Source organism: Cygnus atratus, chromosome 5, assembly GCF_013377495.2.
Source record: "Cygnus atratus isolate AKBS03 ecotype Queensland, Australia chromosome 5, CAtr_DNAZoo_HiC_assembly, whole genome shotgun sequence".
In the NCBI taxonomy this organism is placed as follows: Eukaryota; Metazoa; Chordata; class Aves; order Anseriformes; family Anatidae; genus Cygnus; species Cygnus atratus.
This window is the reverse complement of record NC_066366.1, coordinates 25,916,261-25,935,333: the sequence shown is the minus strand read 5'-3', so window position 1 is coordinate 25,935,333 and position 19,073 is coordinate 25,916,261. Positions and strand designations below refer to the sequence as shown.

General features: G+C 33.5%; 1 protein-coding gene across 1 annotated transcript in view; it reads left to right on the top strand.

Moving 5' to 3' along the window:
• FMN1 (formin 1) overlaps positions 1-19,073 on the top strand; it is a 141,561-nt gene that overhangs the window by 107,872 nt on the left and 14,616 nt on the right. The window contains exons 14-15 of the mRNA XM_035539549.2: positions 8,844-8,895; positions 12,252-12,401. Coding sequence (XP_035395442.1) covers positions 8,844-8,895; positions 12,252-12,401 — 202 coding nt within the window. The remainder of the gene's footprint in view (positions 1-8,843; positions 8,896-12,251; positions 12,402-19,073) is intronic.

The following is a 19,073-nucleotide window of genomic DNA, read 5'->3' as shown; positions in this document are numbered from 1 at the left end:
AGATTACCTATTTGATTTATCCTCAAATGTAGTCGATAATCAATTTGGGCTTGAAGTTCCCTGCCCCCATCCTGTCTATGTGGCTGAATAAAAAAGGGAAGGTGACCATCATACTTCCAAGCAGCACATTTTTAGAAGGTTAGAACGATTAAATTCATTCTCAATAATGTAGTTTTTCTGTTCATGCTTTTTATTGACAGTCTTTGTTGCTTAAAGAGCCTACATTGCTTTTTTTTTTTTTTTTAAACAAAAACGTAGCAAAGAAACAGATGTGTCCCATATAAAATATGCAATAAATCTTGTCTCACAAATTCTTTTCTCTGAACTTTCTGACAGAAACTGTCGAATATCCACTTTAATTCTAGTATAAAATGTTCACTTTGTGTCATGGCGCCAACCACCATATGCTGGAATAAAGTCAGTAACCAGCAATAAAAAAGGCAACATACACACCTTTGAAACAGTACAAGCAATCAACAGTGAGAAAGGTCTATATAAATCTATGGAGAATTAATCTCAGCTTTGCCACTATCCTGCTGTGCATTTACAATGAGACTTTGCTCCTGACCACCAGAAGTAGCTTACTTTGCAGAAGGAGTGTATCCTAATGAGGGGAAAATGTATGGAAAACAAAGCAGCAGCTTTTAACCCCCCTACCCCCATCCTTTGGATCACCTAGAAGAGCATGTCCTAGTGTGTTCAGACATGTGGGGCCATTACACATCACGCATTGCTGTACTTTAGCTGATCATGTGAAACCAATCTTTAGTGAGCTCAATCAGTGGAAATTAATTTAGCTTCATAAATCATTGTTATCATTCCACAGGAGGAGGCAATGCTATGGCTTTTCTCTCCTGAAAGCTTTCAGTCCACAAATTTCACAATCTTTTTTGAAATTAGTTTAATTCTCTTTATATAATTACTCATTCTTTACTCAGCAGATTAGCTGTTGGTTCACCATCTAATTAACTTTTTTTTTATCCCTCTCATGTTTTTGAGAAGACCTGATTCCTGTTGCTTTAAACAATCATTCTACATGTATTTTAAAATATTGTCCTTGTTATAAAAATTTACTGATCCTATAAGTTTTTATTTCTGCTTACAATATGAGATTGTAGTTACAGAAAAGCTGCATATTTAGTTTTCTCAAACACAGAACAGATTGGATTTAACCTTCTTCAGTTTGAAAGGATTAGAACTAATTTTCCAGTTCTGTAAACTGTTTAGATACATTTAGTCATCTCAAAGAGTAATCTGCAAAATCACATTTGGAATTACAGTACAACATAAGAATTTATTAAATAGAAGTTGGAATTAGTATATATTTTCAGAGTTTTAAAAGGCTTTAAAAGCTATTTCTTCTCTAATACCACACATATGGGAGAATGAGAAATTAATGGTTTAATTGCACCTTAACAGAATACAGTTTCAAATAATGTAATTGGAATAAATTGAAAAATGTAGTGCTAATTCTTGCTTTCTAATTAATAACTGCAGAACATAGGAAAAGTAAGGCTAATAATAATTCTAATTTTAATGAAACCGTGAACTTTTTCTATACAAGCTAACTGAAAAAAAAAAACAGCTTTAATTTTAAAATCTACTCTCACAGAATACAGTAAAAGTGTTGAGCTAAGAAAAATACATTTTAAGAAATGTAGGGCTTTAGTAAATACACATAAAATGTTTTATTTTCGTAGTTGGTTATGACATTCTGGTAAAATGACCTTCAACATTTTTTCCGAGAAATTTATAGACAGCATGATCACTTTTAAAAGAAAACATAATTTCCTAGTTTTTTATTACCTATGATAATAAACACTTCCTTGAATGTGTTGCTTGAGTGTGTTCTGCTGGTGCTGTGTGCCTCTGTACGTATACCAACATCTACAGTTTGTGAAGCTTTGGTAACATCAAAAATACTGAACATTTTATAATGTTCAACAATTTCTGTGCACTTAATGTTAATTAATTAGTCCTTGCCAGTACCTAAGGTACAGGTTGGTAAATAATATTTCTGATTGCTCATAGGGAACCTTGTTTGTTAAGCAACTTTCCAAGACTGCACAGAGACTCTTTGTATGATAGAAACAGTTGTACATTTTCATCATTGGATGTGGGTTTCTTAGTTAAAAATAATTTTTGTACCACTGCAAAGGAAAATAAACTTGTAAGGACTGGTTCAAGGAAACATGATTAAGACCTCATGGCAGCAAGTGTTCTGAAGATTGTTTTGAAAGGGTTTAAGATGTCTATACCAGTATTTAAACCGTCCAAAAAAATATGCATAGCCAAATCCTATGTTAAAAATGTGACATTTTCTAATTTAGAGAAGAGGTAAAGGAAACAAGGCAAATGTGATCACGCCACCTGTTGTTTGTTCCCTTGCCAATAATTTTTAATGGACTGGCCAATTTTGACCAAATGTGGCAGAGTTAGAGGTCCTAAGATATTAAGCTTCTAAAATCTCAATAAAAATATGTGGCTAAATAGAGAAGAGTGACTCTATTAGCCTTCCAGGGAGAGAAAGGCTGTATCATGAACTCAACCCTTAATTAAACGTTAATGAATCCATCTGGGAACTAACTCTAAAATGCAGATCAATAATAGGCCAAGTTTCATTTGTTCGATTGCTCCCAGACCTCCTTGCTTAACTGATACCATAAAAGAAAGATCTGTTGATTCTAATATGCTGGAATAGAAAAACTGTATTAGACATACAATGAAATAGTTACATGTACTTTCCAGGTTGTCTGTCAAATTTCGGGAGTTCATAAAGACAGCAAATTAGAAGTTAGCGACTAGCTAAAGAAAGCTAATCAAATTATACATATTAGAAAAATCAGTTGCTTGAACTCTGTACATAGAACACTTAAGGTTTTGTGGTGATTTTTTTGTTGTTGTTGTTATAAGACAGAAAAGCTCCTGCGTGAGAATGGTGAACTGTAGTGGAACAAATTGTAGTCATATTAAGTATGAATTTTTCAAATTTGAAATTGAATACAATCAAAATTAGATTGGAAAATGTCTTACACTACATATTCTTTCCTGTTTGCTATATTTATGTTCGAAGTCAATTCTTAAGTAGTAAGATTTATTTTGTATGGAAATAATGCAGAAGTAACATATAATAATGCAGAAATAGTAGAAACTTCAGTCCTTATGCATAGCTCTAGATACATAGATTTTTCATGAGTATATTTCTTCCTACAACAGAACAGACATGTGCTTTAGGATTTCTGACACTGCATAGTTTGCTAAAATCTTTTAAATTTATTGGGAAAGGCTTTCAGTCATTAAAATGAAAAGCATAAGTGTCTGAAATAACTAAATTCATTTTTTTCTGTAAGCACCATTTCTGAGAACTTTTATATCCTATTTAGCAATGCTTATGATGTGTTTTCTGAAAGCAAATGAACCATTCTGAAATTGCATTCAGTCTTTATGAAATGTAAAATTTTATCCCAATAGCATATGGTACAAAATTAGAAATGTCCATATCTTTAGCAATTCCAAAACCCCAATTTCATTCTCAGTACTATACTTATTCTTGTCAGTTGATTCATGTTTTCAAAATGCAGTACAGATTATGGCTTTCTTTCCATTTTCTGATTTTACATTCTCTTGCATTCATATGTGTATGTCCACAAATATTTTATTATTTGCACTTGATACCTGTTAATTTGTTTAAAAAATTCTATTCCTTTTATTTCATTCCTTTAAAATTCACATTTCAAGAAAGGAGATTTGGCAGTGTCAGGTAATGAAATGTATTTTCATATGTTACAGCATGCAGATTGTTCACTTGTGTAATTTGCAATGTATTTTAATGATTGCCTTTTTATGCAGCACCCTTTCTTTTTCTAGCCAGTAAGATAACACTAATAATAAAAAGATTGAATGGAGGTTGTGAACACGAGTTGTTAGCATGTGAACATGAGTTGTTAGCAACATGCATGTGGTTCTGCTATCATCATCTAATCAATAAAATCTCATACTGCATTGAAAACTACAGATTGTTTAACATGAAAAATCAAGTGACTGAACACTTTGGCTATATTAATATATATATACATACATACACACACTTATACACACTCTTTTGGAGGAGAGTGGTGTCTGGTAGTGCTGTTAAAAGGGAAGAGAAAGTTCTCATTTTCCCCAGACTTTACACCTAGTGGATGTCTTGAATAAAGGGTTTCTTAAAAATGAAGTTTGTTTTGAAGGTTTCACTGGTAATAGTTCTACTGAAAGCAAAAACAAGGGAGACTAAATCCATCCTACTGTAGAACCTGCTGTTCTTTATATTACTATAGTGTTTAGGATTTTAAGCCTGTCTAGAATTTTGTACGAAAACAGAACATCTGTATTTTTTTAATGATCCTCTCTAGTCTCTGTATCCATCTAGAAGGCCTTTGTTGACCTTTTTTCTCACCCTGCACAGTCCTTTATTAAATACAGTTGTTAAGAAGTTTCCCTTTTATCACGGAATCATAGAATAGTTAGGGTTTGAAGGGACCTTAAAGATCATCTAATTCCAACCCCCCTGCCATGGGCGGGGACACCTCCCACTAGATCAGGTTGCTCAACATCCCATTTAGCCTTTAACACTCCCAGGGATGGGTCAGATGATTGTATGATGATTGTACTTGAGCATGGAGACATATATGGCGTACTTCTAACTATAGAGTCTTCTGACCTCAACATCTGATATCCAAGTATACCTGCAATGCATAATTTCGAAGAGATTTGGATCTGTTATCAAATGGTGGCATATCTTCATGCTTTAAAAAGACCAAGAAAATTAGAACGCTTGTTGCTTGTTCTCCTTACCTCAGTGATGGCACAGAATGTTACATCTGGCACTTTGGAAAGAGAACTCAATCTGAGCTTCTCTGGGTATACACCTTTCTTCTTCAACCCTTGTTTAAAGGGCTAATACATTTCTATCTTCACAAATTATGGGTGGACTTCTTCTTTTGGCTCTCTTCCGGCCTAACTGCTTAAGAGGTTTTAGTCTTGACTAATAATGAATGTGAGTTCTTTTGTGCCTAGGAAATGTCCTGTCTTTTGTCTCACTGTCCAAGCTCTATAAAGTTCAGAGAGGAATATCATTAGGGGATTTGGTTTGGTTTTGCATGTTTAGGGTTGTTTCTTTTTGTTTTGGTTTCTTGTTTGTTTGTTTGTTTTTGCTTCTTTTCTGTGACTATGTCTTATCCAAGATTCTGTTTTAATGTAAGTGTGGTTGGTTGGAAAAGTCAGAAAAGACCCATTTCCTTACTTGGGACAAAAAAAAAAAATGAAATGCCTTGTTTTAGGGTAACGTTTCCCCCACCCCCCCCCCCCAAAAAAAAAAAAAAAACACATTAATTTGCTAGTCTCTAAATGTTCATGAAGCATATTTAACTCAGCCTTGAAATAAAAAACTAAGAGTTCTGATTTCTCTACCATAACTGCAAGTTCTCTGGTCATTCTCATAATTTTGAACATTGCTCCAGAATGTCTGTAAAAATTATAAAAAGTTATGCACAAGATCTTTTAATTCTGAAAATAATAAGATACTGAAAAATGAAAAAGCTGTAATGGGTGTAATGGGCACAACTAATTCAGTAGATTTGCGTGAATTATTCTTCTTACATGCATTCATATACTTAGTATCAGAGAGAAACGCCAGAAGACTTTTCCACCTGGTGTTAAAAGTTTTGACTAGCAGGCCAGGTGTAATTCATAGTTTTACACAGTTGTGTCCACACGTTTTTCTTTCTTTGCCCTCCACTCTTAGAGCAAGCTGTCTCATCCTTCTGCTTTTGTCTTTTGTTTACTGGCCTTCTCCAGTGTTCAGTCTGTGTCACTATCCAATATTTACTTTCCTTTGTTCTTTGGGGAACTATTTCTTAGTAGCCAGATGTATGAAGAGATCTTGGTTCTGTTGTAGCTGGGAGTTGCTGTGCATTTATTAGAAGCATTAAAAATAAATATTTTCTTGTAATTTCTCAAGATAGCGTTTGACATGCTGTTTTATCCTCAGCAAGTAGAATATGTATCATAAATAAATAAAGTGTTTTTTTTGTTTTGTTTTGTTTTTACCACTTCACTCTAGTACTGTTTCACTCTTAGAATTGTTACAGGATCAGGACTCTTAAAATGCTTACTTCTGTATTTTAGTAAAAAGAAGTTGCTAGAAATATCTCGGGTTCATAAGGCAAATTCATAAGATTGTACTCCATTTATTTTATTTTTCTTTTAGCTAGATACAGATAGCAGGATGAATAAGGCAAGTTTTGTTATAGTTGTTTGTATTGCAAAAGATTATTCTAACAGCATATTAGAGCTGCATATTTTGTCAGTAGATGTTTTCCTTTCAAAACTCTTGTCTGTAAAAAGATAAAAATTCTTCACTGATCCTGGTTTTCATATCTGTATTAGAAGAAAACATATTCATTAACATTGTCTGTTAGTCATGAGATAGGGTCTGTGACTTTATTCAGTATCTTAACCAAACCCAAACAGAAGAGCATATTAAGAAGCTGCATTTGGAGATGAGACTAGACAGCAAACTACATTTGGCAGTTCCCTTTATTTTCAAAGGTGGTCAAGCCTAATGACTGAGGGCAGACAGAAGGGTGCCACCTTACCAGATACAGTTTATGGTAAGTCATTTTGAAGGACCTATGTGTAATCTGTACACATTACAAAATTGCAGATTAAAAAATCTGTATTTTGCAATGTACATCTACATCTATATTGTGATTTGGCGCAGTAGGATTGGATCTGTAGATTGAAATAACAGAGGCTAATGCCACTATGTATACAACAGAGATTCAAGCTTTCGGTTAGATTTAATCTGAGGTGGACATCTCTACATCGTGTTTCAAAACTGTCTGAGTCTCAACATCTTAATTTCAAAGTAATGCTTTTAAATAGTTATTGGGTAGACATGATTATAGCTAAAGGTATGGAAAACAGTCATACATATAATACAGTTACTTTCTTGCTTCCTCTTTTCCCTTATGTTGGTGTGCAAACAAACACGCTGTCCTATTAATGTAAACTATGCAAGTTCTTTCCTAGAAGTCACACCTTTTTTCCAATTTCTATAATAAATTAAAATGTCTTTCCTCTGTCTTCCCTTACTCTGCTCTTATGAGATTAAAAAACAGTAAGTGGGTTCTTACCACCTAACTATAAGCCTATAATCAAAGTGGGTTCTTACCACCTAACTGTAAGCCTATAATCATGCTATCCTTGTTATTGTCTTCTTGCTTATGTGCAGTTGTATCAGGGAACTGAGGATACTGGATTTCTGCTGTAGCTCTGAATGTAGCTATGTGGAGATTTTGGTTTACTTAACATTTTTTGATCTCCTCAACAACAGGAAAGAAATTATTAGTGTAATCATAAAGCATACAGTTTTATACATAGTTCAGATTTTAGCCATCTTTGTTTTTCTATATGTAGTTAATTTTGTATCAGGATGAACTATCAGAATTCTCACGTTTTCTACTTTTGATGATAAAAAAATATGTAAGAGCTGTGGAAATAATGAATTAAGTATAGTAGATTAACTTTAGTTGAATTTCTCAGGAGCCTGAAACAAACACATAAAAGAGACCTGCTGTCATAGCTGTCTTGCCACCAAGATTTGAGGTGGATAATATAATGGTATAGAATTCATTGTTTTCCTGACACAGGACACGTAACATTGTTTCTACTTTTGCCATAATGAAATAATCAAATAAGTATCTACAACACATTCACTCAATATATGTATAGAAATTAATTTGTTTTGTCCATGTGCAGCAGTGCTGTGAAGTAAACCATTTTTAAGTGATTTTAGCTTAGTGTGGATCTCTGTGAAGGTACCCTTGTCATGAAATTGGATCAGTGGCCTTGTATGAAAAAAAAAATAGTTTATAACTGTAACTGTATTCCAACCAGTGTATGCACTCCTGTAGACTAAGCAGCATGAAGATACAATTCTTCATTTTGTATCATTACCATGTCTGAATTCTGTTTGTATTAACATTTGCACTTAAAGAATTTTTGTGTTATGGAATAGCAATAACTTCACCACTTCAGTAATTTGTTTACGTATGTAGTATTCTGCTGCAGCTAAATTGACTATACTGTATATGGAATTAAGAAGAATAGATCAACATTTTCGGAAAAAAAATGCTTTTGCTTGAGTATCCAGCTCAGGAAACATTTTCAAAAGCAGAGAATGCCCATCCTTTGAAAACTGAATCCCTTTAAGTGTCAGCACTCTGTAACAGAGGGGTTCACATTCACTGACTGTATTTCAAACTCTTGGCTTCTTTTTCAAAAAATGATGTACATACCATACATTTAAAACTTAGTACATGTGTTTTTATTTACCAACTTCCTGAACAAAATGTGATAGCTATATGGAACACTTGGTGTTAACTATGTTCAGTACCTGTTCATCAACTTTCAATCATTAGCACTGAAAAAATGGATTTAAATATGTAAGTTTTTGCAGCAATAAAGGAATATACAGCAATTTAATGATTTTTTTTTAATCTGAAACTCAAGTCTAATTATTTGGTTTTTATTTTGATAAATATCTATTTCTATATATTATAGTATCAGATTTAAAATGACTTTTAAAATCCAATACACCTTATTGCTACGCATACATTTATTGCTACGCATACATTTAGGTACAAGAAATAAACAAAAATTGAAAATTAGTAATTTTTTACCACTTTCATTATATTTAGTGTACAACCTATCCAATTTTGAATGTAAGAAATGTTAAATATGTAGGATCTCTAAAACATTATGGGAGTAATTTATATATTTGAACTGTTTTTCATTGGCAGCTAAAGAAGAATGTAAAAAAGAAGAGAGCAGTTTGGAAAATGCACAAAAATAGTAAGTTTTTTGCTTGTGTTTTCTAACAGTTTATTTTTGGTCAAAGATGTTATTGATCTGGGAATTATAGTAAATAGAGAAAAGCATCTGTACTTCAAAGAAGTAGTGTACTTTCTGAAAATTTATGTAGGCTTCCAGGAAAGAGTTCAGTTGAACTTTTACCCAGTCTTCTGTTTGAGGTTTTAATTGTTGTCAACATTTAATTGAATCAGAGTCTTACAGAATATTGTAATAACTGATTAACTGCTTAATGTAGTAAAAATATGTTTCAGTGTCATAGAACCTTTTCATCACCTAAGCTATTGAATGCAGTATACTAAGAAGCCAATGAAATCTAAATGCTTTTGTTGCCTGAACATCTATTCGTTACTTAGGCCTGAGGAGGCAACATATGGGAAGAAGTAAGATACGTTGATTTATGGATAGATAATAAAATATTTAATAATAAATATTGTTTACTGCATTATTTTATGAGATTGAAGTATCTGCTTTTAACCTTATTTGTGTTAGCTATGGAACTCTTTATATCAACGAAGGTAATTTTAGCAGTTAAAACTTTTAGTTGTAAAGATATCACATATCTATATGAAAAATACTAACTACAGTATTTTCTTTGTTTCATTTCTATCCTCATACATTTTGAGATTGTTTTGCTCTATTCATATAAAATGTAAACCAGCTGTAAGACAGTTTAAAGAAAAGCTTATAAAACATTTTTTTTTTTGCTTTTTTGAAGAACATCCATATAAAGAGTAATAGATAAGGTTTCTTCATCTGAAAATTAGAAAATGTAGTTTTCTACATCATAATGTATATGGTCATATGTTCAATTAAATTAATTTTTAACTTCAATGAATATTTATTCTCCATGGTCTAAAGGTAGATTTGTTGCAGTCTGTATTTTTATGTTAGATTTCTGAGCCCTGAGTGACTTGACCTAACTGAGACACCCAGATTAGTCTTCCTAGACAATCAGAAGAGAGAGAGGCACCTCCCAAACTCAATTCAAGTCTTAGGTGAACTGTTACCATTTGCTACAGAAGGTGGCAGAAAATGGGCAGAACTGTTGACTAACATTAGCTGGCTAGGCTCTTTACTTTCTGCCTACCTCCAAACTTTCCTTTTCTGGCACAGTTGCTCTAACGTTCTAGCTTTGTAGCCTTTCTAGAGCAGAGTAGACACTCAGGGGTACAAAAGTACGCTTAATTTGCAGTTGAGTTAAGGAATTAGTTGTCTGATAAAGAGTTTGGGTTTCACAAATGCGACCTAAATGTTCAGTATTTTAAGTTACTGATGCAAGGATCTGTTGCTCCTAAAAGTCAGAAAGCGGCACAGGAAGCTAGAGCAAGCTAAATGAAAGCAAAACAGTGCTACTTGGGGAACATCTGAAGATGAAACACAGAGAGGGGCAGAGGAGGAAAGAGAGGGTGTAGAAGAATTCAGAATTCAGGACAGCTATAGTTGGAATGGTGTAGGTTTCAGTTAGGAAGGAAGAAGAGATATTATGTTAATAGGGCAGCTGTTATCTGAAGCAAACCTGCAAAGAAAGTTTCTGGTCCTACTGTCCCTCACTCAGCTGTCCTAGTCAAGCTGTATGAACAGCTGAGGAATACTTGGCCAGCTGAGTGTAATGGAGATGAAAATCACCTTCACACTGTCCAGTAGAGGTGAACTGTTTTAACCATATGACTGATGAAGGCATTTTAGTATTTTTAGTGCTTGAAATCCCAGAATGGTTAACACAGACATTGAAAGCTGTATTAGCTTATTTATTTATTTATTTATTTACTTTCTCCTGGTAGGGTCGCTACAGGACCCTTCAACTTGGAATATTCAACTTGGCTTATTCATACTCATTTCACTGTCATTCCTTTACCGTTGATCAGCAATTAACTTGAAATATATTTTCATGTCTCATGCAAAATCTGTGCAAGAAAAGTTATCATGTACAAGGATTTAAAAAACTATCAGCAATAAGAGATATTCTCCAACATGTCCTAGAAGCTGTATGCATCTTTAAGGAATCAAAAAACAGAGCATATGGCTAGCGTAGCTCAAGTCTGAACTTCCTTACTTTGTAAAGCAGCTGGAGTAAATTTTGGTTTGTTTTTTGGGGGGGCATCTTCTCTGTCTTTGGATAGTTACTTTGTATTCTTCAAGCCTAGCTAATACTTGATGCTGACCTTGGCAAGTCCATATAAAAACATAAAATGGACTATGCAAATACATGTAGAAGTTAAGAAAGAAGTATTTCCTCAAGCTGCATCTATTGTTCAAGTAACATCTGTTTCATAGGTGAGAGACTCCTAACAGATCTTTCAAATACCTCTTATTTATTTTATTTTCAGTATTTACACTTCCTGTATTTTAGATTTAGGACCTATTGGCAGCTATAAAGAAGAATATAATTTTCCTTTGTTTAAATAAGTTTGTTTTTTCAGGAAAAATGGATTGTTTTGAAATATATTGTTACCTTTATTTTTAAATTATAGCATTAGTTTTAGTAAGTTTCACCAAATCTTACAGGATTGTGACATACACTTTGTAGAGAAAAGTGATTCAACCTTTACAGAAATGAACATACTATTTTGTTTTGTTTAGATGAGTCTCCACGTACTATCGCTAGTAATGTGAATTGCTTCATTTTATCTTACAAAGCAATGTCATAAAGGCAGTTAAAATGCCATCAGAAGTATCTTCTGTAATAAAAGGCTACTTTGAAAATATTCAGCTGTATAACAATACTGTATCCACACTATAAAATAAAAGGGCATTACAATATTGGCAATGTATTTTCATAAAATTAATTGCTGTTATCTGTTTATTTACACACTTGGAAGGAGATTTGTTTTCTCTAAGAGCTTTGCAAAATGATTATTGGCACTGACTGTGGCTTTTTTTGCTGCTACTCAGAATTCTCCCTAACTACTTGAAACTTATTTCTAGCCTAACCTGGAGATTTTTTATTGACTTGGCATATGACTCTTCCGTAGTCCTTCAATAAAGATAAATGGCAAAATAAGTTCTCTATGGAGCGTTGCAGAATAAAATTAAAGACATAGATACAATATAGCATTTCCTTTAATACAGTAAATCCAGTTTTTCTGTTTAAAATTGGTTTGACTGTGTGACATGTCTATATGATGGCTCATGCATCTGTAAGTTGACCTCCTAGGAGTGAGGTAGGTGTTGGAAGGTTAGTTATACTCAGCATGAATTGCTGCTATGATTTCCAAGGCTAAGGGGAAGTTACGGTAATTACCAGCCTTGACTACTGAATCAAGAACCAGTCCTCAGAGAAACTGTTTCCCCCGTGGGCTTATGTGTTGACAGTTTCTTTTCCCCCCCCATCATAGCTTTGAAGAAACAGTGGGATACTTTGGGATAAAGCCAAAGCCTGGTGAGAAGGAGATCACACCAAACTATGTTTTCACGGTATGGTACGAATTCTGCAGTGACTTCAAGACCATTTGGAAACGAGAGAGCAAAAGCATTTCCAAGGAGCGGTAAGGTTCTAATAAAGTCATTAATACCATTTTAGATGTCTGGGAAACTGTTCCTTCTCAAACCCAACAAATTATACTCCTATATTTCACAGGCGTCATTGTTTTCTTTCAGATCTAATGGACATCAAGGAAAGATTATTCCCTCAGGGTGCGTAGGAAAATTCACCAAAGGCATGCTGTCCCCACAAAAAGATAAACACATATAATCTGATAAATTACACTTTTGTAACCCCTTCCAATTACTAGCTAGTAAAATGAAAGGGGAGCTGTGCTAATTTGTAACAGATTGCTTCTCTGTGCATTTTCATGTTGAACTAGCCTAAATGAGGCGATATTGCTGTCGCAGACAGTACAGACAAATAAAAGTGAATGCTTTTCCAGTTAATATACTGCACTTGCATCAAAGGGAAGCCCCAGAGATTCAGGCCACACTTAGCACTGTGTTGAAGCCCCACACTGGATTTACAGCACCACTTCTGACTTTTGGTGTCCTGCTGAGGACATCAAACTACTTGCCGCTAGATTTTATTAGTTAGAGTAAAAATATATATATAAACCCTTCAATTATTTGCTTGATTTTCTTAAAGAAGCTAAAAATCTTTTACAAACAAAAAACACTTCCACTACAAGTGAACCATGTTTACCATATCTCAATTCATTTGAAAAGACCTAAAAAGTGCTAATGTGGTCATGCTTTGGAAAAGAATGGATTAATCACTTTCAGATGAAATATAAATCCAGGTGTGTATTCCAAAGTGACAGAGATTTGAAAGAAAAAATCTCTTAAAAAGTCTTAGCAAAAGTAGTAATCATTTGCACTTATATTTTCCTTTTTGCTCCACATCAGTGGGGCTTCTAGATGTGTGTAAATGTAGATTTTTAAAGGACAAGATGTAGAAATTTTAAATTCCCAATTGTCGACATTATGGACATTGTTTTGCAGATGTTACAGGTTTTAGACACTTGAAAGTTGTAGCTTTTTGTGTTGTCTGCTTTATGATTAGGTTGGTTTTAGAAACTGACAACTGTGAACATTTACGGAGAATCTTTTATTCCTTTGTTTCTAGTTCAATACACAAGTTTGATTTACACATTAGAAACCATGCAAAATAAGTAGTCACTGAGCAGATAACTATAATCATGCTTAAGGATCATCTCAGGGATATACTTTTCCCTGATTCATTACTTATTTTTGTTCCATAAATAGTTCATCATAAATAGTTGTATCCATAGATACAAATTAACATCCAAGAAAAAAAAGGTCCAGATCATACATCCATTGTTTTTTCTGTAGTTAGCACCTTGATGATGGGATACAGTGATCCCTTCAGTGAAATTGATCTAAAGACCCTTGTAAATGTTTTAATGCTATATTGGAAATCATAACAAAACTCAGTTTCTTAAAACAATATTCAAGAGATCTTTGTTTCTAAGTAAACTGCTATGTTCTGTGCTTTCCTACTGGGGTGAGGTGAGAACTTCTTGTTGTTTAATAACAATTTAAATAAAATGTAAAAGTCAAAATGTAACTAATATTTCATCAGTTCCTTTAATATATACCCTTAGTCCTATTCATAAATGTAAATCAGTATCAGTAGAATGCAGAATGCCAGTTAGTATATTTCTTCAAAGTAGTGATACTTTCTGGATTATACAGACTTTTTTCAGAGTTCACTTCAAATTATTTTTGTAAAGTTTCATTGGTGTCGAAAGAACAATGCATTGTCCTTTACACTCAAAATCTGGGTGATTCATCGAGACGATGTGCTGCTGAAATGAGGAGCCTTGTGTAATAAGTAAATTAGAATGGCAGAAGAGCTGTTGTCATTATCCTAAATTGCTTTGTAATGTACTACTGAAAAGAAGAACCTCATGAAATCAGTAAATTAGAGGGATGGGAAAACTATCTTAATCATTTGAAAATGTCCTGTGAAGTCATGACCTTTTTAGGTTTCTGTTTTATGAAGTACGAGACTAACAGTTGATGAACTGCTGTCCAAGAAATTTTGAAAGAAAGCTAAGAGTCATTGTGCACATTGGTAACTAAAAACCTTAGTATGACAGGAATGGACAGCTGTCTTCCTTAACTGGCTAATTAATTGGATTCACTATTTGTTTTGCATTTTTAGAGATTGTAATTAAAAAAAACTGCTCATCTTCAACCAATTATTTTGTTGTGAAGGAAATTTTAAAGAGGAAAAATTGACAGTATAAGTGAATATTTTCAATCTTGGGTTCTCAACTGAAGCATTGACATCCTTATGTAAATACTTTTACAATTACCTTACCCTTCAAATTTCAGGATGAGCTGCAGAAGCATAAAATGGATCTGAATTAGACTAGGCATGTAGATACCTAAATATGGATTTCATTGCTTATATTTATAGGGTTATGTTAATATTAATATTGGGTTTTAATTTCTCTCTCATTAAATACAGCTCAGAAAATTAAAACATTAATTATAGTATGTACCATTATGCCATACCAAATCTATCATTAAAAACGTATTAGCTTAAAATTCATAGTAGTGAAACTAAATCAAAAGATATATTCCAAAATTAAAATTTTATGCTGAAAACAAGCTACTTTGGGTTGCATAACAGAAACTTTAAAATATCTGAATTTCATGAAAAAAGGATACCACCTTTAAGAAAATGACAACCTCAGCTGCAAGAGCCTGTTTTGTCTAAAATCTACTTGGCTCCTAAATGTAACACAACTGTAGAAATCTAATTAGATTTCTATGAGGCTTTTTTGTAAAGTAGGGGAAACACTTTAACTGAGCTGCCCTGCACTTAACCTACCATGAAAATAAATTAGCTGCCTGCAAGATATAGTTGAAACATTGTCTCTTTCCTGGACAAAATTTGCACACCATTTAGAAAAGCAAGACAGAATTACAGATAGCTAACAAACTTAGATAGATACAATAAATAAATGACTGTAGAGATAAAATGAAGAAAATTTGAAGGGAAATGAAGGAACTTTTTAATTTAGTGTATGTGTGCGTCCAGGTACATCGAGTTTTTTGCTTTCTTCTGTTTATGAAGTTTTGAGATTCTAACCAAATTGAAGACTAAAATGAAGGTATATTTTTCTGGCAACAGTGCACTTATACCATGGTGGATTGCATATAATTCCAGTCTCACTTCCTTTTTTTAGACTATTAATTTTATTTTCAGTGGATATGTCTGTGCATTCAGAATAAAAACAAATGTGTATAAATAACAACTTGAATACATTTAATTGATGTGAATGTCTACCCATAAATCTATTAAAGCATTCAAAATCTGCTAAAGTATATTTCAAGAGAATATTCTAGACAAGTCTGAATGTAGAGAAAAAGTATAAATATAGAAAAAATACGAAGTAGTTTGCAGTGACTTATTTTCATCACAAAATGTGATTGCACGTTTTGCAGAATAAGTGTGACAAGGATTATCATTATGTTTATGCTTTACATATGAAATACCTATATATGAAAGGAATTATTGCTGTTAATTTTTCTCACAGTTTACACTGTACATACCATATATCTTACACAAAGGTAAGATTACAACATAGTTGCCATACTGGATTAAGCCATTTCTTTTAGATAGAACATATATACAAATTTCATAGCTCAGGAACAGAAATCAGAAAAGAAAAAAGAGAACCAAAGTTTGTCTCAATGGCTGGAGAAGACGTTATCATTATTTAATGAACAGAAATACATGCTACATTTTAAAAATAGGGCAAGTCCTATTTTTGAAAAGTCCCTTTTTAACACCTTTTTTGTTCTTGAAATTTATCTCTGTCACAAAGCATGTCGATGGTCTCAGCTTAATCTTGTGAAAAAAGCTATAGTGACTTTTTTGGCACAAAAGCAGTAACAGGTTCAAAAAGCAGAAGGTCTGAATGTAGCAGTGTAAGTTGCTAATATTAAAGAGGAAAATGTCTGAACAGTAAGAAAGACACTGAACAGTGCCCAGTAAATATTTGTTTATTATAGTAAGTTGGAGTTGGCTATACTTTTCTACTTCTTTCTTTTCTGGTGTTAATTTACTAAATACAGAATGAGTTGTATTGGTTGCTCACTGTTTCTGAACATGAAGAGAGTAAGCTTGGGGAGTTCTTGTTTGTAACACTACATGTTCATAAGAGATACCATGTGAAATGCAAAAGCTCATAAAAATGCTGGCCATCAAAATATTTAGAATCTTTAACCATCAAGTAAGCTAATCTATGAGGCTATTTTGCACCTTAGAAATGACTGAAATTTGACAGAAACACTTGCCACAGAGGAACTAGTGAATTGTATTTTCATTTTCAATATTACAGTGACCAAGGAGGAAAAATAATCTTTGGTTCAAGATGTTATCCAAGTTTTAGATGACCAGATTTACTTTATAACTTGATTTTAAAAGTGAATTTCCATGACTGTATCTTCTAGAAATGGGGAAATTTTACATAAGGCTGTGTTATACAGTTGTAGTGCCAACAGTTCTAGCATATTATAATCATAACCTTCCTATCTTATCATAGTACCTATCATGATTCTCTGCACATGCACACAACTCGATGACATGGAATGGGGAAATTAATGAAAAGCATGATATTGTAGCATATAGCATTATAAGCATAATAATGAAAAGCATAAAACATTATACAGGTACTTGGAATAAGAAAACGCATAAGCCAGATGAAATTCCAATGACATTACAAATATAAGGTAACTACTTGATAAAGAATGTGTGCATGACTTACAAAATCAAGTTGTTATTCTTTAGAAAAACAAATAAAAAATTGAAAAATACCAAAAACTCTAAGGCACCAGAGCCAAAATTAAGCAATAAAGGTTTGCCATGTATCTGAAGATGGCAGCTAGAACCTGATTGAAAATGCTGGCATTAGAGGCTGTGGCTGTATGAACCAAAGTGATTTTGGTACTAATGCTTATACAGGTCTGCATATTATTACAGGTCTGCATATCATGCACATATTAATGTGCTTTTGGTGGGAAAGTAATTAAACCTGTTGTTTTCAATAATGTGTTGCTTCAGTGTAACCTATAGTATCTCACAGATGGTAACATCCAGTCTGGAACCTCTAAACAGTACAAATCTTTCATTCATATATTTTGTTGTTGCTTACACATTATATAATCACTGTAGTGCAATAACATTCATGCCATACATATTTCACAGTAGTTTTGGAATCTGGCCTACTGAGTTGGAGGTGATAGGTTAAATATTTCTGAGCAGTGGTGAAGTCTGGGACACCTCTCTGTGTTCTTATTTCAAAGGGAGAAATGCTAAGCAGTCTCCCCTCAGTACCAGGGTAGTCATATTCTTTCTCTATCCTTTTCTTTTGCCAGTTTTCGCTCCCTCAAAACCTTTGTCTATTGATTGTCATGTGTCTGTCACCTAAGACAATGAATAAAAAAATGTGAGAATCCAGATTTGCAGCCGTTTTGATCAAAGTGTACTATGGCAGAACACACTGTACTGAGCATTAGTCCAACAGCAAAAAAGGGCATCATCCAGCTATCATAAAATCTGCTTATCTGGTTGAGTGAAGAAAAAAGAAAAAAGTGGCATTCTTCATGGCTACATTCTATAAGCATTTTGAGTAGAAATTAGGTGGCCAATGTAGCCTTTTTTCTATATGAGAAAGGCAGAGTTGAAGTAGCTGATGAATTGCAACATGAATTAATAAAAAGTTGTACCAAATTGTTTAGCAATGCAGACAGAGAAAAAAAAGTTTTTACACACTTCTGAGGTTAAAGTATAGCTATAGGACAAATCAAGGAGACAATTATGATTTACAGGCCTGTGTGGCAAAACAGAAATGGCTAGTTTCCATACAGCAGATCTGGCAAGGTGCTGCCTTAAGGCTCTTGCTCTTGGAAAGAAAAGCAGTGTTTCTTTTTAAGTGTTATTAGGGAACAAATGTACAACAAAACGGAAAACATTACTGAATCATTATATAAATCTACAGTTATCTATGTGTAGTTCTGCTCCCTTCCTTCCCAGCAGGATATGGAGAGAGAAGAGTAAGATGAACAGGTACAGAACAGCTTCTGCATAAGGAACTGTTTAAATAAAGGGGGATTTATAGGCTTGGAAAAGAACCTAATGAAAAGGATACAATAGACAACTGTACAGGCATGAAGGGCAAATGGGAAATAGTCATTACATACCTCATCTAATACTACAGTTGAAAAGCATCAAATGAAACTGCCAAGTGACTGGTGCAACCCAAATGCAATGATGCATCTTTACAGTAGGTATACTTAATCTGTTGAACACATTGCCACCAGATGTCCCAGGTGTCAAAAGTTTGCATTGCTTCTGAATGGTGACACTACAAATTCATATTAGAAAAATCTATGAAGGACTGTTAAATGTGAAAAGAGTTTCCAGCTGCAAAAGTATTCTGGGGATTATCACTGAATGCTTTGGCTGTCCTTACATGCTCCTAGGTATTTACTAGTACGCAGCTCAAATGGACTGAAGCATATTTTTAATCTGACCTGTTTAAACCTTTTTTGGCTTATTGTTTCCTTTTTCTTTAGCACCAGCTTTCATAAAGGCATAGAATTAGATTTTTTTTTTCTTGTGATTACAGAGCTGAAATTTCTCACCTGTAAACAGATAATCAAAATATTGTCAGTAGATCCAGAAAAACTAG